Source organism: Phyllostomus discolor, chromosome 4 (assembly GCF_004126475.2).
Source record: "Phyllostomus discolor isolate MPI-MPIP mPhyDis1 chromosome 4, mPhyDis1.pri.v3, whole genome shotgun sequence".
Classification (NCBI taxonomy): Eukaryota; Metazoa; Chordata; class Mammalia; order Chiroptera; family Phyllostomidae; genus Phyllostomus; species Phyllostomus discolor.
The window spans coordinates 94,198,611-94,222,906 of NC_040906.2; the positions used below are offsets into that span (position 1 = coordinate 94,198,611).

The 24,296-nt window shown below is 33.9% G+C and overlaps 1 protein-coding gene across 3 annotated transcripts in view; it reads right to left on the reverse strand.

The window, feature by feature from the left end:
* The window catches only part of DPP10 (dipeptidyl peptidase like 10), a 715,100-nt gene that overhangs the window by 532,576 nt on the left and 158,228 nt on the right, over window positions 1–24,296 (reverse strand). For all 3 annotated transcript variants that reach the window (XM_028510436.2, XM_028510435.2, XM_036023642.1), the window contains exon 2: window positions 16,136–16,250. In XM_028510436.2, coding sequence (XP_028366237.1) covers window positions 16,136–16,250 — 115 coding nt within the window. The remainder of the gene's footprint in view (window positions 1–16,135; window positions 16,251–24,296) is intronic.

Sequence of the window (24,296 nt, forward strand, 5' to 3'; positions counted from 1 at the left end):
AAATATGAAGTTTGCCTCCTACAATGCATTAATCTTATGTAAGGTTGCAAACACACAGTAATATTTGTAAGCCTATTTTCCCATTCTCTATTCTCAAAAAGGAACAAGTGATAAGACTGAATGAAGTTAACAGTGATCAGAGATAGAAAGTCAGATTCTAGTCCTAATTGAAACTTGAACTAACATATATGCCCTTAGCTAGTTCACTCTGTCTGTTTAGGCATCAATTTCCTCATTTCTAAAGAGAGGTTTGAACAAAGTTACACTATTGCCAGCTCTGTTCTAGGGACTCTAACAGCTCTCTCAGGACACAGGAGGGAGGAGGAAAGATGGCGGTTTTTGGTTAGTACTCCTCTTTAGTGTGTTTGACTTTTTCATGTAGAGTTTTGTTGAAGCACTCTGCACACACTGTAGTGCACACACACTGTAAAATAAGTAGCTTGCCTTTCCAAGACCCCCTAGTTTCTGTTACAGGTCCCCTTGCCTTCAGAAGACACTCGAAGTGCTCATCAAATAAAAAATTCACTTTCAGGTTCTGAAGGGTTTATTAAATTCTACCTCAAACTTGTCATTTCTTCAATAAATAAATCAAGAACTTTATAATTCATTCATAGTCTTAGTCAAATTGATTAATTATGCAAAATACTAATCATTCTTAAACTTCTTTCTAGACCTTCACTCAAATCAAAGCTCCTGAATTTGAGTAGAAAACTTAAATATAAGAATCGTACTTACACAAAAGTTTTTCACATTCTGAGAATTAAAGGAAAGTTATACAATCACACACACACAAACAATGGAACAATAAGCAGGATGGCCTATGCTGAGCCTTTGAGTTCTTACATATCCATGTTTAAGTTGCTTCCTTAGGTATATTCTTTGTTTCAATCACATCACCATAAGCAAATTTTTGTATCATATCTTTATAGTTTGCAGCAGAGTTTTGCATAGAATGGTTCATGGGAAAATGGTAAATGTGGGTCCAGGAAGTCAAAATTTTATTAATAATAATACAATTAATTTTAATGATACTACCTTTTTACACTGGGTTAAAATGTTCACTCTAGTAAAAACCAATCGCAGATACAATTCCAGGCACCTTATAGTCAGCATCTGTACATCAAACTATACCACTGTCATTCTATTCTTACTGCCATACACAATCAATTAAAAAATATAGTTTATTGACCAGGCCCTTGCCCTTCTTTCCCCCTTAGGAATGTGTACAAGGGACCCATGGTAATGGATAACAGAGTGGGGACTGACTGACAAGACTGGGGGGTGGGTGGGCAGGGGAGAGCAATGGGGGGAAATTTGGGACAGCTGTAATTGAATAATAATAATATGTATTTATATATATATGTATATATACATATAGTTTCACTTAAGAATTTCCTTGATACAGTTCTAAAAATTGTTAACTGTAGTAAATATCAATAGTTGAGATATTTTTGATATCTGTGCAGTGAAATTTGAAGCATGCCAAGAAACAAACATGGAACACCACTTCCACTGCACACCAATGTGATGGTTTCCTCAAGGAAAAGTATATGGGCAATTTTTTGAGTAATAACCTGAACTCTTTTGCATGAAAGACAATATTTAATGGAAAGAATGACTAACAAACTATAATTATTAGATTTATGTATTTGGCAAATGGTTTATGTCAAAATGAGTAAGATGAGACTTTAATGGTATAAAAACACAAGTGACTATGTTTTAGAAATTATAAAATTCAAACTATCAAGCAAAACTGTGAACTTTGGAAACTTTGTGTTCAGCTTGAATTTGACTGCTTCCCAAAATTTTTCTAGTCAAACTCTTCTAGTGATGTCATAGGCAAATTTTATTTGGTGCTGTTGTATAGTAAACTCTGCCACCAGGTGGGAGATCTGCATAACTCAGTGAACTCGTATCTTACCAGTGACCAATGATGAGGTTAGGAAGTCATGCACAGGTAAAAGATGCTGTCAAAGTAAAATAGGAACAATTTGATTTTAATGTAGCAGAGTGTTAATATTTTACTAACATGGTTTCAGATTAAAAATTACAACTAACCTTTGAGAATCTAACACCTGTATGGTTTTAAGGAAGTATTAAGAAAGGGCATCCACAATTATTTGCAAAAACATATTAAAATACATCTTACATTTTTAACTACATATATTTATAAGGCAAGAATTCCTTCATATAATACTTCAACTAAAACAATCTATTATGAAACAGTTAACACAGGAGTATGTATGAGAATGCTGATGTCTCCCATTCAGTCAGACATTAAACAGTTGTGCAAAAATGTAAAATTATGACATTATTTTCATTAACTTCTTTTTATTTTGGAAAACATAGTTTTTTTGTTATATGTTATGTATATTTACACATGATTGTTTTATTATTGCCATTCCAAATGAATTAATAAACATTTTAGAAAAAGTCTCAGAAATTATTTTTTTTAAATTTATAACCCAGTAAATATTAATGTATATAATTCAAATCCCCCTCAAATCACTTTTGGGTCCTCAATAATTTGTTACAGTACCTCATATTAGGGTCTGCTGTGCATGCTTCATGATGTATTGTATTGTCTACCAACATTTCAAACAGCTAAGTTTATAGTGAATATTATTCTAGGTCTGTAATGATGAAGACTCTGTGATTGGTTTGGTAACATCATAAGATTAAAGGGTCATTCTCCATTACATTATTAAGTGCATCATTAAGAACTTACACAAAATATTTCCCTGAGACTCTAATTTTTAATACAATAGTGAATAACTGGATAATTTTTCAATGGTCAATATTTACTAGTAGTAACTACCATGCAAGGTATAATAAGCATAGGGAATTGCGATGACAGTGAAAATATAAGTCCTATGCTTGAGAACTTAAAATACAATGAAGGACTCAATTTGATCACAAAAGAGAGAAGGCAGTATACAGTTTGTAACAGAATGCTATCAGTGAAAATGAGGAGCAGGCAACTACGTGAGTGGCCATTTCCACACAGAAACATCAAAAAGTCAATTAAAACTCTCAGAATAAACTTTTTCAAAACTCTGGAAAACAGACAAAAGTGTACAATAATTGAGTAAACAATGAAAAAAAAAGTCAACTTAAAAACAGTAGCAAAAGGTTTAAGGAATTTTTATTTATTACTCCAATAACCTTCATGGTACAGTGGTGATTTTTATGCCAGCAACCTGCATTCACATTATGGGATCCTGGTTCCTGCTTTCTGGAGGAAACAGAGCGTATATTATTTTCAAAGAATTGTGTTCACATTGCCCAAACTGTCTGGGGGATGTCAAGGAACTGGCACAAGTTACTAATCTTGGATACACATGAATCAGGACAGTCAGGAAGGAAAAGTAATGGGTATTCAAAAAAACTGTAAAGCAAATAAAAAAAAAAGTCTTATGAGGAAAAATATAAAGTTATGGCATAAAATAGAGCACACAGCTTGAGAGAAAGAGCTGAGAAAATTTTTTCTTTGGGAAATTAGACATTCAAAATTCTAATATATATTGGGGAACTTAGGAAGCCACATGCATGCCCAGAGAAAGATGCATACTGATAAAAGACCTGAGGGAACAATGGCTGAACTCCAGGCTTAACTCTCTGCTCAGTAAAAGCAGGACACAAAGGCAAAGGCAGAATTATAATAACCTGGTTAAGTGTTGACTAAGCATCCCAGCACACAACTAACCTGAAAAGAATGTGTTTATTTCCTATTTTTCCTTGTTGTTTTGTTTTTCCTTTGCCTTTTTCCTGCCTCTTTTTTTACTCCTAGCATTCAGAGAATTAATCTTTTTTTTTTTTTTTTTTAAAGCAGCTGAATACAATCTAAAGGAACACAGGCTTTGGAGACTGCATGGGAAAAAAATATTTACTTTCCAAAATATGCCAGTAAACTCAACTATACAAACACAACAAAAATACATATAGCCTACAGTGAGGAACTAAAACACACTCTGAAGAGATGGAAAAATCCAATTTTCAGGGTTACCACATAATATGTACATGTACCTATATGTACAGTTTTCAGCCAAAAATTAAAAACTTGCCAAAAATCCAAAAAGTTGGTCCATTCACAAAAGAGACTAACAGAACTGACCCTGAGGACACACAGAAAATGTATTTATTAGACAAAAACTTGGAATCTATTGTCTCAAATATACTCAAATAGCTAAACCATGAACAAAGAACTAAATGAAAAGAACGTATGAAAAAATAGATAACATTATTAAAGAGATAAAAATTATCCTTTTTAACCTCATATATATTCTGGAGCTGAAATGTATAATAATGGAAATAAAAACCTAACTAGAGTACTTAAGTAATGCAGTTGAACAGACAGAAGAAATAATCAATGGACAGGTCAATTTAAATTATCTGGCAGCAAAAAACAAAAACAATGGAGCAAATAAACAGAGCTTTGGAGAAATATCAAGTATATCAACATAAGAGTAATGCAAATTCAAAGAGGAAAAAAAAGACAGAAGGGGCATAAGAAAAGTTTGTATAAATAATGACCAAATACCTGCCATATGTGATAAAAGACATAAATCCCTGTTTTCAGGAATCTCAAAAAAAAATACAAAAAGAATAAACACAGAGAGATCCATACTGAGACACATTATAATCTAATTGCTAAAAGCTAAGGCCATATATACAATCTTGAAAGCAGCAAGACATAATCAGTTTCACCCATACCAGGAATTCTCAATAGGTTTAACAGCAGATTTCTTATCAAAAGTATGAGGCCAGAAGTATATAAGGCATGAATTTTATTTTAAAGTGCTGAAAGAAGAAAAGTGAAAAATTCTATAGCTGGCTAATCTATCCTTCAAAAATGAGGGACCAACTAGAATCTTCCCAGATAAAAAAAGTGGAGGGGGTTTATTACAGAATAATGTGTCTGTTTTCCAAGAAATGTCAGAGTCAGGATGAACTAAAAGAACATTAGACAGTAACTTAAAGCAATGTGAAAAAATCAAGAATTTTATAAAAGACTACTACATGGGTAAGTATAAAAGCCAATGTTACTATTCATTTGGTTCATAACTCCTTATATTTCCCATATGATTTAAAAAACAAAGGCATAAAGAAATAATTATAAATCTATGTTAAATATGCACAGCCATCCAAAACTTATGGGATGCAGTAAAAGCATTACTCAAAGAGACATTTGTAGCTTTAAACATCTCCATTAAAAAAATAAAGATTTCAAATCAATGTCCTAAGCTTACACATAAAAAGGTAAATAAAAAAGCAATGAAGTAAAATCTAAAAGAACAAAGAAAATAATAAAGATAGAATGATAATAAATAGAGTGATGATTAATGAAATGGAGAATAGAAATCAATAGAGAGAACAAGATAAAAAGGTTCTATAAAAAGATCAACAAAATTCACAAGCTTGTTGCTAAGATAAAAATGAAAGAGATGCAGTCAGATATGAAACTAGAAGCATTACTAAAAAAATCTTACAGAAATACAATGGACTTTTTAAAATATTTTATTTACTTATTTTTAGACAGAGAGGAAGGGAGAGAGAAAGAGAGGGAGAAAATCATTAATGTGTGGTTGCCTCTTGCACACCCCCTACTGGGGACTTTGCTCACAACCCAGGCATATGCCCTGACTGGGAATTGAATCAGCAACCCTTTGGTTCACAGGCCGACAATCAATCCACTGAGCCACAACAGCCAGGGCAGAAATACAATAGATTTTGAGAGAAGATCATGAACAACTCTATCCCTACAAATTAGATAACCTAATAAAATGGGCACATTTTGAGAAATGAACAAACTACCAAACCAACTATAGAGGAAATAGAAAATCTGAACAGACATATAACAAGAAATTAGATCATTAAAAAAAACTTCCAAAACAACAACAAACATTCATGAGCAGATGATTGTACTTTTAAATTCTATCAAGTATATAAAGAAGAACTAACACTAATCTTTCTCAAATTCTTCCAAAAACAAAAGAGCTGGTAATACTTAATAAACTCTACTAATTTAAAAATTATCCTGATCCAAATCTAGATAAAGACAAAAATTAAAAAAATATTAATTATCCTTAGGAATATGGATTCAAAACTCAATGAAGTATTAGAAGAGAATCTCTGAATACTTTTAAATTATCACACCAAATTTTTCAGGATATGAAAAAGATTATCTGCCATTAACAAGAGCCCTTTTCCACAGGAATGTAAGGGTAGCTCAGCAAAAGAAAATCAACCAATGTACCAATACAATAGAAGAAAGAGAAAAGACACATGATCATTGCATTTGATAAAACACATGTGAGAAAATGCATCAGACTTTTTTTTTACAACATTCAAAAACCTGGGATGAAAAGGAAATTTCCTTGATATAATTTAGAGCATTTACTGTAAAAAATTACAGTTAAGATGACTATCATTTATGAAAGACTAAAAGCTTTCATCTTGTGATCATGAACAAGACAATGATGCCTACTTTCACCATTTCTATTCAATATTTTATTGGAAATTCTAGTCAGAACAATTAGGCAAGAAAAAGAAATAAACTGTAGCCAAACTGGAAATAAAGACTTGAAACTATCTTTATTCAGATAAGCAGTATCCTCTCTGTACAGAAAAGTCCAAATAATCTACAAAAATCTACTATGATATATCTAGTAAGTAAATTTAGCACAGTTAAGTGTACACACTCAACACCCAAAAATCTGCTGTATTTCTATATGCCAGTAGTGAGCAATCAAAAAAGATATTTAGGAATCAATTTTATTTACAATGGCATTCAAAAGAATAAAATAATTAGGAATAAATTTAACCAAGGAAGTAAAGACTCTTAAATATACAAACATTACTGAAATGTCACAATGTGGATGAACCTCTAAAACATTACGCTAAGTGAAAGAAGTCAGACCCAAATGTCACATATCACTTAATCCTATCTGTATCAAATATTCAGAGTAGGTGAATCTGTACAGAGAGGAGACTTGTAATTGTCAGGAGCTGAGGGAAGGGGAAAACTGGGAGTAACTGCTAATGGGCTTCCTATTAGGATGATGAAAATGTTTTGGAGATGATAGAGGTGGTGGTTGCACACAGAGGAAATGTACTAAATGCCACTGAATTGTTTACTTTAAAATGGATAATTTCATGATATATGAATTTCATTTTAATAAAATTGTTATTGGCACCATGCTGATAACAGAGAACAAAGATAATGAATATAATGAATCTAATCTGAGTAATTAGAACTTCTGAATGCTGAATTGTGATACATAAAAAAGTAAATTCATTGGCCTTGTTCCCCTAATATTATATAATTATAGAGGATGCCCCAGAAAAAGCAAAGTGAGCTGCAAGTCTAGGGTCAGGGATATTCTACACCCCAAGCAAAAGCTAAATTGTGATGCACAGAGTTAGGCACATTTTCCGTGTAAGTAGGTGTGTTTCCCAAGGCTAGTTTCACTGATTCCAGTTTTTCTAGAGTTTGCTCATTTGAACTTTACAATCACTTGAATAATCTTAGACTAAGAGAAGAACTGTGGAAAAACAGATCATAATATTATGTTTTTTCAGCATTTTTTAAATTTTCCAGAAAAAAGGTGCTACCACAGAAATCAAAGTGCCAGGGTGTCTCCCACATTGGCTAAGATGGCAGAGAGGGAGGTTCTTGCACTGAGTGCATCCAAAGCTACCAAGATAAATGGACGGGAGTCCAGCCACCAAAAGTTAGCAAGGTAATTGGATAGAAAAAAAAAAAAAGCCCTCCCCTCTCTATCCCTATAAGAACCACGGGCTTGAGCAGGAAGGAGAGATGCTTTGTGGGGGGGTCTTTGAGGCACTTAAATGATCCTCTTTCCTTTTGCACCAACACCTATGTTTCTCACAAGCTCAGAAGTTCAGGAGTCAGTGTGGCAGGCAGCCAAACCTGCGTTTTTGGTTGCAAAGGCAGAAAATGGCATATTATTTAGTTAAAATTGTTGTTTATCTAAGGGTATTTTTGTTTGTTTTACAAATAGTGTCTCTTCTTGTATTTTATAAACAAACTCTGGAATGGAGTTTCTAAGTTATAGTTCAAAGCCAAAGAACTGGATGTTAAAATCTCTGGCAAATAACTGTATATGAAAATATCCCATTCCACAAACATGGGGGCAAATGTATGTTAAAAACACATTTTCTCCCATGAAAATGTAACTTCTCCTTTTAAGGAAATTTTGCCTCTCAAAGATTAGATTATCTTGTTTCCCCATTAACTAGAGGCCAAGCTATCATATTTCTTTTTTATTTTTTTACTTATTTTATTGTTGTTCAAGTGTAGTTGTGTGCATTTAACCCACACCACTCCAGGGTAAATAAAAATATGACAATAATTAAAGTAAAATGACAAGTAATTTTTATACAATTTGATATAGGAAAAAATGTATACTTATATTTTATCATGGACATTTGTTGTCTCACTCAAAAATATGATAGCTGGAATAAAAATTCATATAGAATTTTCAGGCATAGTTTTCAATTTCCCATTCTTCTCATTTCCTCCCAGTTAATCTCTTGTCTACCCTGGCTTAATTCCTTTTCTTCTGTTCATTCCCTTTAAGAAATATACAGAATTAATTCACTCATTTAGAGAAAAATAATAGGCAGAATAAATCAGAGCTAATTTTGTTTTTTTAATGAAATGTTTCATGCCCATAATTTCCTTTGTTGTAATCATGCACCTTGACCTATATTTCAGAAGATACATGCTAAAGCCAAAAAAGCCTGGGACAGTGACCCAGCTTCTGTGTTCCAGTTGTGTGACAGGCAATGTACTATAACTGTAAGATTCAACTGAGTAACACAGATTATGAATAAAGTAATAATAGCTATTCATATTCCTGGTGTGAGGATAAATAAAACAGTAAAAAATATCATTTGGTACAAAATCTGGCATGTGACACATAGTTAATCAATAAATGTTACTCATTAAAACAGGTTCTCTTCTCTAAACACTTTATAATGTAAACTAAATCTATTTTTTATCTAATTGGAAAATATAAAAAATGAGAATAAATAAGGAATTCAAATCTGAGTAATAATTGAAATGTAACTGTAAAGCAAAGACAAAAAACTACTCTTTCTTTATTAATGCCAGAAAAATTATTTTTCATTCAGAGATAAATCTATTAGAAAAGTAACAACAATGAATGTTATCTGGGGAAACCATTAGAATCTGTCATCATTTCTCTTTGGCAGCCTGCATATGTCTGGCTAATGCCATACTCAAATGTGTTCATCTGTGCTGTTCTTGGAAGAACAAGCAGACACTATTTAGCTATGTCTATCAATATAACATGCCTCATTTTTTAATTTAACAAAATAAACAATATGCATCTTGGTTGATGTTGATGTTTATAAGTGAGTAGTACAAATCTCACAATCTATAAAATATTTTCCTTTCATAAAAGGATAATGGGATAGTTTAATTGTTACTTTGGCATTTTAAAACACAGGTCAGATACTTAAATAACACCTTTTAAATTACAGCTGCCAAGAGATTGCTTGTAATGTAATTTAACATGACATTTTAAGTAACCATAACCAGGAGCTGTTATTTTGGTAAAACATATTAGTAAACGGAACAAATGCATTTTGAGTTCCTGCATACCAGTAACAAATCAGCTGTCACCAGTCTAATAAAGTATTTTATTTTACCAACTGCTTTCTGGAAAATTATCTCTTTTCTATAAATGTTTACAGATTAATCTTTTTTAAGCCTTGTGAAAAATCTGGGATCTAAGACAATAGGAATAGATAATTCTTCACTTCAAATTCACATTTGCAGGCACACATTTAGGAGAGGACATGAACTGCAGTCAGTCTGATATCAAGGTCAGCTAAATCACTTTCTCTGCCATACTTTCTCCACAAACTAGCAGCCTAAGTCATTTAGATTTTCCAGGCCTTAGCTCTATTATCTAGAAAAGTATAATTTTTTAGATAGGTGTTTTAGGAAGAGATAATTCTGTACTCTCTTTACAAATACAGATACCATATTTTTCAGACTATAAGATGCAACATTTACCTCCCCCCTCCAAATTTGGGAAGAATAATGGTTGTTAATGCTGTTGTTGAGTTCTGTTTACATTTACATTGGTGAAATACCATGTTATTTATGTTATTAAATATTTATCACATTTTTGCTTCAATATTTTTTTTTCCTATTTTCTGCCTCTAAAACACTTAGGTGCATCTTATGGTCCAAAAAATACAGGTAAGTTTTTTTTTCAAGGCATACATCCTTAAATGTTAACTTCTACGGGTTTTTTTGTTTATTTTTCTGCATAGAATTGGCTAAATGTCCCTAGTTCCATCCACTTCATTAGTTCTAAATCTTGGCTCAAATGAACTCTTTGAGCATAATTTCATGGATCAAATCCTTAACTCACATAAAGATTTACTTAGACAATATCACAGTAGCAATCTCAACCAATGTAAACCCTTTTCCAAAATAGCATCTGAACCTTGAGCAAAATTATCACTATTACAGATATTTCTAAAAGTGAAAATAAAGGCATTTATATAGTGAAACTGAATTATCCTTATTCAATTCTTGTTTGACTATGATCATGCAGAATTCTCATGGCTTATACATGAAAGCTTTGCTTATTTTGTATACTGATAAACTGGTAAACACCAACCCAGAATTGTCACCTAGAAAGGAGAGTGAAAGAATGAGAAATTGCCTAAAGAAGCAAGAGCTAGAACTAATGATAACAATTTCACTGCTTTACAACTTTGCTTTTAGTCAGCCATGACAGTAAATTAACCTGATGACTTTGCTTTGACACTGACTGATCACACACATCAATCAAAGGGCAGCAGGCCACTGTTGCTGAAGAACTGGTGGAATATGAGATTCACCTGTGGCTATTTCAATACGGCAATGAAATGGAAGATTGTGATCTATACTTTCTATCAAACACTTTGCCACTCATAAAAGAAACATCTTTCTTCTCAAGCAGGTACAACTAGGTAGCTGTATTGTGCATGAACTGTTTCCTGACCATGTTCATTCTCATTCTACATATTCCTGACCATGTTCATTCTCATTCTACATATTCTTGACCATGTTCATTCTCATTCTACATATTAAATAAAAGTATGAGACTAAAAAGTAAATGCATAGCTGCCTAAGATTTGTCTCTAACTCTGGCTTCTGTGACTCAGTTGGTTGGAGTATTGCCCTACAGACATAAGACTAGTTTCCACAAATTTTAGCATAAAAGTGCTCTCATATATTTGTAGACTATAATTATTGATCTCATATGTGTATGTTATGAAAATAAATTCAGGTACTCTGTGTTCTTTAAACAAATTCAATACAAACAAAAATGGGCTTGATCAATACATCTAAAAATGTCTGTTTTTTTAATCAGAAAAACATAGAGTGAAAAATTTGTTCCTTTCAGAAATAGACACTTATTAAAGAAATACCTGAATGGTTAACCCAGTCTTCAAAAATAATTAGGACTTCTCCTCACAAGTCAGGGAAGTTGCAGACAAATTAAGACAGCCATGTCAAATTACTTCTGTAATAAAATTGGCAATCAAACCAAAATTACAATGAACATGTGTTTTCTGGTTATAGGCTTGCATTCCTTAGCACTTACCTGCAAAATGTGATGCTATTTTGGGCAAAATAGTTTCTAAATCATGTCTTAGACTAGGTAACTTCTTGTATGCTTTCCTCACCACCCCCAAACAAAATAAAACAACACAAAACTAAACTAAACTAACCTAAACTAAATACATTTTCAAGGAATAAGAGGCTTAACGAAAGAGCTCACCAGATTTATTTGTTGCTGTATTTGTTATCAAACAAGCCAGTATTATTGCTGTTCTTGTTGTTATTATATTAGATCATCAACATTAGAGCTGTAATCAGCTTTCCGAGATCACTTCCCATCCTGGAAAGCAAAGATGCCCTTTTCTTCAACAAAAAAAGTTGAGGTCAAAGGTGGTGACTGATTTGCCCAAGGTCAAATACCTTGGTATTTGAATAGCTATAAAATACATAAGAATTTCTGACCTCCATCCTTTACTGGAAGGATTGTTCTAGAGTCAGCATTTTTTCCTGAGGGCTAGTTATTTTTTTCCTTTTTTTTATTATATTTTAATCATTGTTCAAATACAGTTTTCTCCTTTTTAATCCCAATCCATTCCCCCCTCCCACCCTCCCCACTTCCCTCCCATTACCACCCTCCCCTTAGTTTATGACCATGTGCCCTTTAAGTTTGTTCCTGTGAGCCCTTCCCACTGACCCCTTAAATTCCCTCTTCTCTCCCCTCCGGTCACCGTGAGCCTATCCTCTATTTCAGTGTCTTTGGTTATATTTTGCTTGCTTCTTTGTGTTGTTATTTACGTTCCTGTTAAAGGTGAGATCATATGGTATTTGTCTTTCACTGCCTGGCTTGTTTCGCTAAGCATAATGTTTTCCAGCTCCATCCATGCTGTTGCAAAGGGTAGGAGCTCCTTCTTTCTTTCTGCTGCATAGAATTCCATTGTGTAAATGTACCATAGTTTTTTGATCCATTCATTTACTGATGGGCATCTTGGTTGCTTCCAGCATCTAGCTATTGTAAATTGTGCTGCTATGAACATTGGGATGCATAGGTTCTTTTGAATTGGTGTTTTAGTATTCTTAGGATAGAGTCCCAGCAGTGGAATTGCTGGGTCAAAAGGCAGATCCATTTTTATTTTTCTGAGGAAGTTCCATACTGCTTTCCATAGTGGTTGTACCAGTCTGCAGTCCCACCAGCAGTGCACTAGGGTCCCCTTTTCTCCACAACCTCTCCAACACTTGTTGTTTGTTACTTTGTTTATGATGGCCATTTACCTTGCTGAATATGTTCCAAGCACCTGCTGAGCTTGGGAACATATTGGTATGCAAAAGGTAAATAAGAAGAGAGAGGGGAGGTGTGGTATATTACCTTCCCAGTTGGAAGTTTTCCCTGGTGTATCTATCCTAGCACAACTGAGGGAATTAAACCTGAGGGCAAGCAGAGGAAGTCTTGGTGCAATCAGAGTGCTAGAGTCTGACTGCAGACAAGCACAGGCACAAATGCTAAATCAAAAGTATACAGTAATGGTCTTGATGCACATTCCAGTCCTCAGAACTACAAGTTAAACAAACTCAGTTTTTTATTCCTTTCTAATTCGATAACTTAAGTGTGACTCCAGGCTTATGACTCAAGTCTTGAGCCACAAACTATTAGGGTTCCTGCCTTATATTTCCCTCTGATACATTTGGTTTGAACCCTTCATAAAGGCCATGTAACTGGGCCAATATATGTTTGTTCATAACTCAAGCATATTTCCAACCACTTTCACTACACCAATCCACTTCAATTTTCTAATCTTCCAGATACCCAGTGACATTGAGTTTATAAACAGAGAGTATAGAACACAAGTTATCTGCTTCCAATAATAATACATTTTCCACTCCAGCATACTGACTTCTATGTTTTTCACTTCATAATATCCCTGCCAAAATTAATAGTGAAACCTAAAGACTTTTAGAAGTGGCATGTGAAATGCACTTAGTAAACTGTAACTCTTTCCACTTCTATTTATATAATTAATCTAATATAAAATTAAGCCCTGAAGTTGGGGATACAGTGGTTGCTGTGTGTTTGTGTAGTTGAGAAAGAAGAGAATTGGAGGTCAAAGATACAAAGCAAGGGGGTATCAGCCAACTACCATAACACCTAGAAAGTTGTAAGAATCCCACAATTATCTACTGATTAAGGAATAAATGAATGAACAAAGAGACAACCGAAAGACTGACTCCAGATTTCTACCTGTCATAATTTAACATGAAATCACAGATGATCTATATTCCTGAGAGACTTTATACCTTTATTTGGAAATCTCCCTCATGAATACAGTGCTTGGCATTGTGTCTAATGGTCAATAAGTTCTGAATAGTAGCAGTTTTAAGAGGAATAGCAGCAGCAACACTAGACACTATACTAAACACTTGAAGTTTATTATTATATTTATTCCTCATAACAATACTGTAAAGTTGGCAATATATATTATACCCATAATACAGATGAGTGAGGTAAAAGACAAGGACAAATAACTGGCAAGTTCCCAAAGCCAGTAAATCATAGAACTCAAATGGAGGTGTGAGTCTTGCCTGAGTCCTTCCTTTGATAAATGAATAAGTGTATGGCAAACTGAGTGCAACAATACTGTGTTTTCATATGGGAACACCCTGAAAAGGGTTGAACAGAGGAAGTTTAATTTAGCAAATGGCCAACTCTGTAAGGTCTCTGTAATACCAACATGCAAGAACCCTAAGGTATCAGTATGGCCTCAGAGAATAACAAGAAAATCTGAGAAAGAATCACCAGGAAAAGTTATAGAATCAGGATGGAAGCTTAAGAGAAACACACAGGTATCATGGCACTAATTTCCTCCATCTGGAGGAAATAACCATCACCTATAGAAAGCAGTAACTCTGAGTCATTCATTTTTTTTAATAATTATGCCAGGCCCTGGCTGGTGTAGATCAGTGGATTGAGCACCAGCTGTGAACCAAAGTGTTGCAGGTTTGATTCCCAGTCAGGGCACATATCTGGGTTGCATGCCACGGTCCTCAACAACCGCGCATTGATGTTTCTCTCTCTCTCTTTCTCTCTCCCTTCCCTCTCTAAAAATAAATAAATAAAATATTTTTTTAAATTATGCCAAAATTCTTAGTTTTAAGTGAAACACTATTCTGAACATGAGCTCATTTTTCATTAACAAAAATTCTTGGCATTTTGAAGCAACTTAGACCCACCACGTTGCTCAACTGCACTGTAACTGCAGGAGTACAAATAAGGCAATTATAGGAGAGGTCCTAAAGACAATGATGGATGTGCCAACTCTTACCAAGAATTTTTTCTGTTCTCTTTTTAAATTATTTTTCTTCCCTTTTGTTCCATCCTAACTCTCTTAATTTCTCAATATCTTATGTTAAATAACAACTACAAACTGTATTTTTGAGGAGTTATAAATTTCAAGTCTATAGTTTGACAAAGATGGCATATTTCACAAAGTACCATATTGAAACAATTGATATTGCCATTTGTATAATTGGCCATCATAATTAGTTGACTAAATGACTCCAAAGTAGATCTATTGTTAATCATATTTTGTAGTTAAGGAAACAAGTTAACAAACTCCAAAATAACCAGCTGGGACTACATAATACAAACATGATATAACAGAACAGAAACACATTCAACAATAGGCTACAACTTCATAATACCTGTTGAGTTTTGAGCCAACTCAGTCTTATCCCAGAAATGACTACATTTTATAATTCTGAGTTGTATATGGGTGTCCAGTCTTCATGGAACCTAGTAGGTGGGTATAGCAGCATGCCAAGTTTATTGGTTCCTAGTAGGCAGTTTGGGGAGTTTAAAAAGTGAGCAGACTTTCTCTGCCTTCCATATTAGCACCTGCTAAATAGTGCTGAAACTTCCATGTACTGAAATAATCCCCATATAAGAACTGAGCCTACTGAAAATTTGTATATTTATGTTAAGCACTGCAAACTAAAGCACATAGTCCAAACATCATTGTGCAGGCAATTTGGAGTTGTTCTTTACACAGAGAGAAACTTAGAATGTAAACAGTACAGGACAAGACAGGAAAAGGTGAAAAAACATTTAGTGACTTAACTCATTCTCTTTTGATCTAATCCTTTTTGTCCCTCAAAGCCTCCTTACCACTGTCACTATAATTGGTACATCAACTACATATGGGAACCTTCAGACCCCACTCTTATCTTCAAACCACAATAAAGTCAAATGTACCCTGAATTTATTAAACTAGCAAAGATAAATTTCTAAGTAGCAATGGAGACCAAAGATCTCCTTGACATTCTCACTGTTCATTTCAGCTTCCCCGAAATATTTTGCATGATATTTAAATAAAATTACTGTGTCATTTGCAAAATGTTTGGTTATACATTTTTTATTCCAACCAATGCTAATGCGCCCTAAGATATCACATATGGCTACCCTCTTAAGGCATTAGAATGTGAAATTATCATCCACAATACCATCATAAGAGAGGAATAAAGACCAATTACCTGGGGTTAAGAGGATGACTGACATAGTGATGAGTGAACATACAACTAAAATCACCAGCAGGGCAATAGCAATTCCCTTCCAGTTTCTCTGTGGAGGGCTGTTACTTCCCAGTTCCTACCGAGATAGAAAAAAAAGTTTCATAATTATAAATGCTCCAGGAAAAATGTATTCATAAAGAAATGATTCTGTGCATGATACAATCACAGTTTGAATGCTGATTAGAATCCTTTTCCTCTTCAGTACCTCATTTAATTATGCAAAGGTGCATGCATTATAAATGGCTATCTTTTGGGGGGCAACCTTATTTCTCTAAGAGAGAAACTAGGAGAGCTGTAGTCCTATCATCCCAAATGTAGGGGATTTTAAATGCATTGACTATAAACATGAGAATGGCAGCTAAAATACTCTAAAAAATAATTATGGAAATAAACTGTGTCCATTTACATCCTTTTCTTGCAACAATAGAACTTAAAATAAAGATTTAAATACAAATACTCCCAAAGCACTACAGACTACATTTCTAACTGGATGGGGGAAAAAGATGAAAGATAGGGAAACCATTCAAAACACCACCACTGCAGAGCCGTGCACAGTTGTCCACACAACAGGGCCTTTTAAACAGCTCCCCAACCACTCATAAAAATCAACAGGGTGTAGTAACTAAATTAAATGAGTGCTTCTATATCAATGTTTAGCAGCATCCTCTCCCTGGGAAGCGTGCATGATATTGTCAGGGAGTTAAGATGGATGGGAAAGGATAAACTTGAGATCTCTCACAAAGCACAGAGTAAAGCTCTTCATTTCAGATGATCTACTTTCTTGACTAGAAATGTGCAAACATATTTCACCAAAGCACAGCACAGACCACACTGGTTTGAAATGTATGCCGGATTTTCTTTGCAATAAAATTTATAAAAACAGGGAGCTTCCTGTTTCTTCTTACTCCATTCCCCAACATCTTTCCCTTCGTCTCCAATAGAACCTTCTTTATTCAGAAATATTTAAGTGATTTGAGAAAAAATAAACAAAATATAAAGTTCACTGTGTGTGCATAAATCATTCAAGGAGCCAAAGAGCAGCCATGATTTAAACAAAGATAAATAGTATACAAAACATTTAATAAGCTATAAATGAGTTCCTGTGACTCACAGATTAAAAAGCATTGAAGCCAATTTTCATATAGTGAAGTTGGCATTTACTCCTGCTAAACACTTTGGACTTGAATTAGGCTCTAAGTAAATTCAAGAAGATAATCTATGTAGGAGGTATTTTGTTCTTATTTGTTTTACCCCATCTGAGATTAACCACTTTCACTTTTTCTTTCAGTCTAATGACCCAAATCCAACAGAAGGCAATTCCACTTTTTAAAATGACTGGCTTTACACTTCTTTTTCATGCTTCTAAATGCTTATAATTCAACATCTGTATTCTTCTTGTATTTTGCTTAGAATTTCAATTCATATTTTCCACATAAATCAAGAGAGTAGGTCCTAAAATCATCAGTGTCAGAGTAACAACGTCAAGACAAGAAATAGTTGGATTAAGACCATAAACCAACCATTTTCTGGAATTCAATGTTACTACAGTTTTCTAGGTGTGATGTGAAGTTACTCTTCTATATAAAAGCTCTACTTCAAGACTACTTGGGGGTCAGAGTGACAGAGTAGAGAGATCAATGCTGTAAATCAAAGCCTAGGATGGTCAAAAAGTTCTGAAACACTCTAATGAAAGAAGGGACAGCAAATAGGAAGTGGTTGTGGGCCACAAATCATAAACTTGTTTGCATTTGTTGACTGAAAGGGAAGTTAGCCAAGTAATATCACTTCTCAATGTAAGGAAGAGATTAAGAAAGGGTAATTGACTTCTCAGTTTAGTAAAAGAATTAAGAGTAAACAAGAATTTAAATAAACTAATTCTGACTTGATTTACTGTCACTTAAATTTAATGCAAATTGTTAGAGAAATGGCTTCAGATTTTGTTTTGTTTTGTTTTTCACTATGTGTAATCACCATGTGCTGTCCTACATTGTCTAAGACTAACAATAGCTTCAATATCTTACTATGTGTATTTATTATACTGAGTACCTCATATTCATAATCTCATATAATCCTCATAAAGATCAGGGGAAATTACTATTAATTTGACAGATTTACAAATGAGAAAAAATGGGATTTAAAAAGAAATTTTAAAACAATCCACTCACTGATAATAAGTGGAGATATCAGGGCCCAGATCATAAGCTGGGCTTCAGAGGACATATTCTTAACCATTGTACTATGCTGCTCTAAAAGTAAATATTTCTAGGATAAATTCATGAATCAATCAATACATCAATGAATCAAGGAATGACTGGTGCCCCAACATAATAATAGTTGCACTTTAATACTTTTTCTTTAAGAAATCCATAGTTATATAAAAGCTTTCCTGAATTCTGTAATGCTTTCAAATAAATTTGTTTTCCTTGTCACAGCAAACTAAGAAAATACACCATTTTTAAAGTAATAAAACATGTCACAGATAATTTTTTCTTCTTAGAAGGAACACATAAGAATATGCAGCTACTCTGAAGTGACTCATCAATGCCCATGGTGCCTATGCACCCCTGTTCAGGAACAAGCAGACTTAATGAACACCTACTGTAATTCTCCCCTGTCTGTCCACCACACATCCTATTACCTAATTTCCCTCCACCCCACCCTTTTCATGTGCATCCAATTATAGACATTGTCAGCATCCAACATCCTGCTCAAATGTCTCTTCTTTGGGGAATTTTCCCTAATTATGAAGGCCAGATATGATTTTCCTTCCACTAGGAAAACAATGCATGAAATACATTGTATCAATAGGTTATATCTGTTCCTCAATAGAGATGAGATGGCAAATATTCTTAATTTTTCAAGCCTCAGATTCTTTAAAAAATGTTAACTGTAATACTAATGATAATTATTCTAAAATCTTACAAGAATTAAAACAAATTATTTAAACAAAATTCTTACTTAAATGTACAAGAGAGTTCATACTAAGTGTACTGCTTGGGATGTTCTCCCTCCACACCCTCGCATTCATTGTCCAAGTCTCATCTCAAATACTCCTTCCACAGGGAACCTTACCTGACCATCTTCTCTCTAAAACAACATAACATACCCCCTACTATTCCCTTCACTCAGCTAAAATTTTCTTCATAAAGCTATCATTTTTTGTATATCAAATTCCACTCATACAAATGAGTGGCAAGCTCATTCCACTCATGAGCTTGCCACTCATCCATTTTCTTTATTAGTTTCTTCTTAGGCTTACCTCTAAACTATGGAGTTCCCCCAGACTGTGGCCCTGGCCCACATTTTTGCTCTACATGAACACTATTTCTAGTGATATCACCCAATGCCTCTTTTTATCATACAAAATTTTAATCAGATGTATATATTACTACTAAAAAGAATTCATTCACAAGCTATTTTAAAAATAATCCTAAGTAGACAGCTGGAGGTATAACCATATCTTTCCAGAAACCTATTTTCTCCCTCTGTATGTGTGTCTTCCTTATGTGTACATTATCAACAGTTACCTACAGTGCCTACAACTTCTTAATGTTGACCATTAAATTCATGCCATTCACTATTCCCTTCATGGTTCCTGCTTCTCTCATAAGAAGATTCTGTGTTAAGTAGAGTACATATTTTGATCAAATATCTTACATTTTTCAAAACTGGGTTTCTTATTAGGTTGCTTCTATCAACCTATTCAGACAGTTGCTTAGCTCAGTGCAGTCCATGAACAAGCAGAGTCTAAAACTGACCTTTAGAGGCTGAGAAATCTCATCCTCTGATGGCTTGTTTGAAATGAAAATTATTTCATCTTCATCCATCCCAGACCTTATGCATCTCCATGGCCAGGGCAGTCTCAGCATCCTTTAATAAGCTCTCCAGGTGATTCATCGTATGCTAAAGTTTGATGCACATTCACCTAAATCAGTGATCCTCAAAGAATGGCAATACTACCTCTGAGATCATGGGAATACGAATAATTCAGCCTCACCAGAGAACTCCTGAGTTTTTAGGGAAAGGCTGAGAGCAATCTCTGTTTTTACATGCTTTCAGATGATTCCTGTGCACACTAAATTTGAGAACCTCAACACAGAAATTACGTCCTATAGTGACACAGTTCTGGAACTGCTAAAATGACCCATCTCAGACTTGAGGAATTTAGTAAACAAGTGGCTTAGTGTCTTTGGAGTCAGTATATCTGGATTTTAATATCCAACTATCTACTTACTAGATTTATTACATGTAAAATTGGTATAATATTTTATAGCTATAAACCCAACAACTAATGTCTGGGACATAATGGTCGCTTTGATTATATTCTTCTGTGTTTGCTATTCACCAAATTGAGGTTTAGTCTCAATAGCATTCCACTCAGTCAAAGAATATTTCACACTATTATTTATATCCAAAATACATAGTGCAGCATACAGTAAGTGTTCACAAACATTTGGACTGAAGCACTACACTCAGCTTTTTGCTTTATTAGGTACAAATAGAGTCTTTAATGTTGACAGATGCATCCCAGCCATGTGAGAACTAGACGATGAACTCTGTTCTGCCTCTGAAATCTAAAAACACATGCCAGGAGTGTAGTTGCCAATTAATTTCAGGAGCAGTATGTTTGTTGTTTAAAGTGAAATAGGTCACACGGAAAAGGATAAGATTTTACTCATACGTGGTATATGATGCAAAAAACAAGAAATTAACAAATGAAATAAATTCATAGACACAGACAAATAGTACAGTGGTTACCAGATGTGAAGAGGATTACGTGAAGGATGAAGAGGGTAGAGCAGGTCAAATACATGGTGGCTGCAGACTACACACAATGCAATATACAGATGGTATAATATAAAACTGTACACCAAAAACTTACATAATGTTCTTAACCAACATTACCCCAATAAATTTAATTTATTTTTAAAAAGTATCTCAGTGGATGCAAACTGGATCAACAGCCCTAAGTTTCTGGAGTTGGTTTGCCACCAAACATGAGTTGCTAACAAGCCAAATAATCATCTTTGAGCTTGATTTCAGGAATGAGAGAACAGCAAACATAATCTGCTAAGTCTTTCCAAAGTTATAATATTTTATGTAGCACACTTACCTTACACCTATGACAGGAGCAAGGATTGTAGTCATTTAACATTGTGTCTACAATGTCCAACACAGGTTTTGGTACATAATGCATCCACCTTTATTGATTACATATGTGAATGTAACAAACTAAGAAACCATTATTTTTACTTTTATACTGTTGAATCTTTATATTTACCCTGCAGTTACTCAGAATTTTAGTTTCCAATTATCAATACATATAGTTGACTTTGTAGCAAGATGTGATGCAAAACTAAATTGAAAACAGACTATCCAAGTCTAATGTGGAATATTCATTGTAGAGAGATAGGAAATAGTAAACAGTAGCTTGGTCTGCCTATATTAATTGTGTGATATAAGGTGAGGCTTTTGTTGTCTTGGGCATCAAACAGAAATAGCAGTATATGCACAAATAATGCCATAAGGCATTGTCAGATGCAGCAATAATGTCACAAAACCCGTCCTCATTTTCCACCTACTAGGTAAAACACAGCCTTGCTTGGTTCACAGACAAAATAGGGATGATATTATCAAATCACATATGATGATATTTGTGAGTCTTCTAAAAAATGTGGGTGAAAACTGTCATAAACTCTTTATTCTATATAAATTTAACTTCTGTAACCATGCATCTCAAATTTGAAGAATAACAATACTATATGTAATTGTTCATGAGTCCTGTCATTGAGTCAGGAAAAGCAGTTCCTCTGAGACAGTTTCATAAGACTTTTCTAAACTTGTAATGACATACATGTTTTTAAAGCCTAAATATGACCTCAGACTGTTACTAACATAGACATCAATTTACAAGGTGGGGCAAAAGTAGATTTACAGTTTTATGTGACACAGTTTATTCTTGTATTAATATGTACCATATGAACTACTGTAAAGATGATAAACATGACAGGAATCCAAAATAGAGAAAAGTTCCTGATGGTGTTAAATGTTAAAGATGCTAAGGACCATATCTATTTTAATCATTTCCTAAGTTAAAAAAAATGATTTCAGCCAGGAAAAACTTAAATATGAAAGAAAAAGGAAACTTCATTCCTGGCTATCTGTTTAAGTTGAACAATGTGTGTTTAATTTGCTTTCTTTTCTAGTGGTCAAAGGTTGCAGCTGCCCAGGAGTCAAATAAGATTCCAAACAAAGGTTAAGAAAATACCAAAGCCATTGTCAAAGGAGGACTTCCTGAAAAGAACAAGTGGTGCTATAGCTTCAAGCCAAGTTCAAAGCCAACATTAGTAACTGCTTGTACATTAGTAACAGCTGACCTTTAGATGCTGAGCATCTGGGGAAAATTTAGGCAATTCATCAGATCTCCTTATTTTAACTAACTGCATGTCTACACCACCACCACAAAATCGCAAGCCAAAAACCTTCCCAATAGGTAAGTATTGGGTCACATCTGGAAATCTCTCTTTCCTCCAAACCAAGTGCCATTTCTCAGAAAGGCTCACCAGAGGGAACTTCTATGGCTAAGAAGAATTCATCCCTTTTAATAGAAAGACCTTTGGTTTCTCAGGAGTAGAAACCAATATTGAAATAGAAACAGACACATTTGATGTAGCTCAAAACAATATTTTGTAAACATTTATATATTGAACACCTATTACTTACTAACTTTAAAAATAAAAGCTCCTAAACTTTAAAAGTTAAGCATTTGCTTTTTTATAGAAATTTTCAACTCCAACTTTTAAATATTAGGTATGGAGGTGTAGTCACTTATTTCAAGTTTAAAGATAGCATGAATGTAGGTAAAAATATATATTTCTAATTCCTTCTTCACATACAAAAATGTAATATTAAAAGGCAGCTATAGCTAAGACACCAATTTCATTACTTTTACTTCAACAGAAAAAAAAGCCGAAAGTAATGAAATGAGGCAAAACAGGAACTAAATGTGCTTTTAATTATTTTTATTGCTTTTGACATTAAAATGTTAATAAGTATCATATAGGTATTAAAAAGAAAAGAAGTAACAAATTATGTTCCCACTGCAATAATTAATATTCCTATGTTCCTTTTAATTTGAAATGCTAAGAGTATGTGTGTATTAAATCTTCTACTACTTTGCAATGCTTGTAACCACTTCACTATGCATGCTGTACTATACATGCACACTACACAATGAAAAAAAAAGCAAACAAGATTTAGACTTTTTAAAAATCTGCAGTAAGGTAGCACCCTGGCTATTTGTCAGAAACCAACTGGACCAGGAATAATTAAGTAAACCCTAGGTAAGCTACACTTTGTACACACCATGCATCATTCGTGCTATGCTTAAAGGAGGATTTCTCTGACTGATGTGTTTTTGTATTTATTAGTAAGGCAATTACTTGTCTCAAAGCCAATCAATGTTTCCATTCATCTGCTGAAGACAGTCTTCTTTTTCCCTAGTCTCTGTGAATACAGTAGCCAGTATCCGCAGCAATTCTCAGAATGTCCCCCTAGTCTGCTAGTTAAAAACAAACTATCCCTCATACACTTTCAAAAGAGGTCTGCTCTAACTGTTCATTTTGCCTGAATTATTAGATTATGGGTAGTTTTAAATCTAAATTAGAATTTTTTTTTTTAATTTTGCAGGTCTTACATTTTCATTCTGCAAAAAAGAATAATAAAATTCAATGGTCAACCTTATGTCTGAGTGGAAGAGGAGACCGGGAGTGAAAACCCACCTGTCAGGAAGAAATAACCAACTTCATGTCTCTCTCACTCTTGTAAAATCATCACTGCTTTGGCTACATGATATACATTGGCTTATTTTCTGGGGATACTTATTAGCATGATAGCATTCTGAGACTTTGGGTTGTTTAATACAATAGTTGTCTCAAGCCAATAGAAAACTGTCTCCTCATAAAATACATTGATATAAAGATTCCATATTAATAGTCACAGTGATGAGCTTACCAACACAGAACTTGTCATTTTTCATTTTGTTAAGCTTTTCATAAGAGATTTCTGAAGATAAATTTAAGACAGTCCTTCAAAGAAAAAAGCTATAAATAGTTTTTTGGAA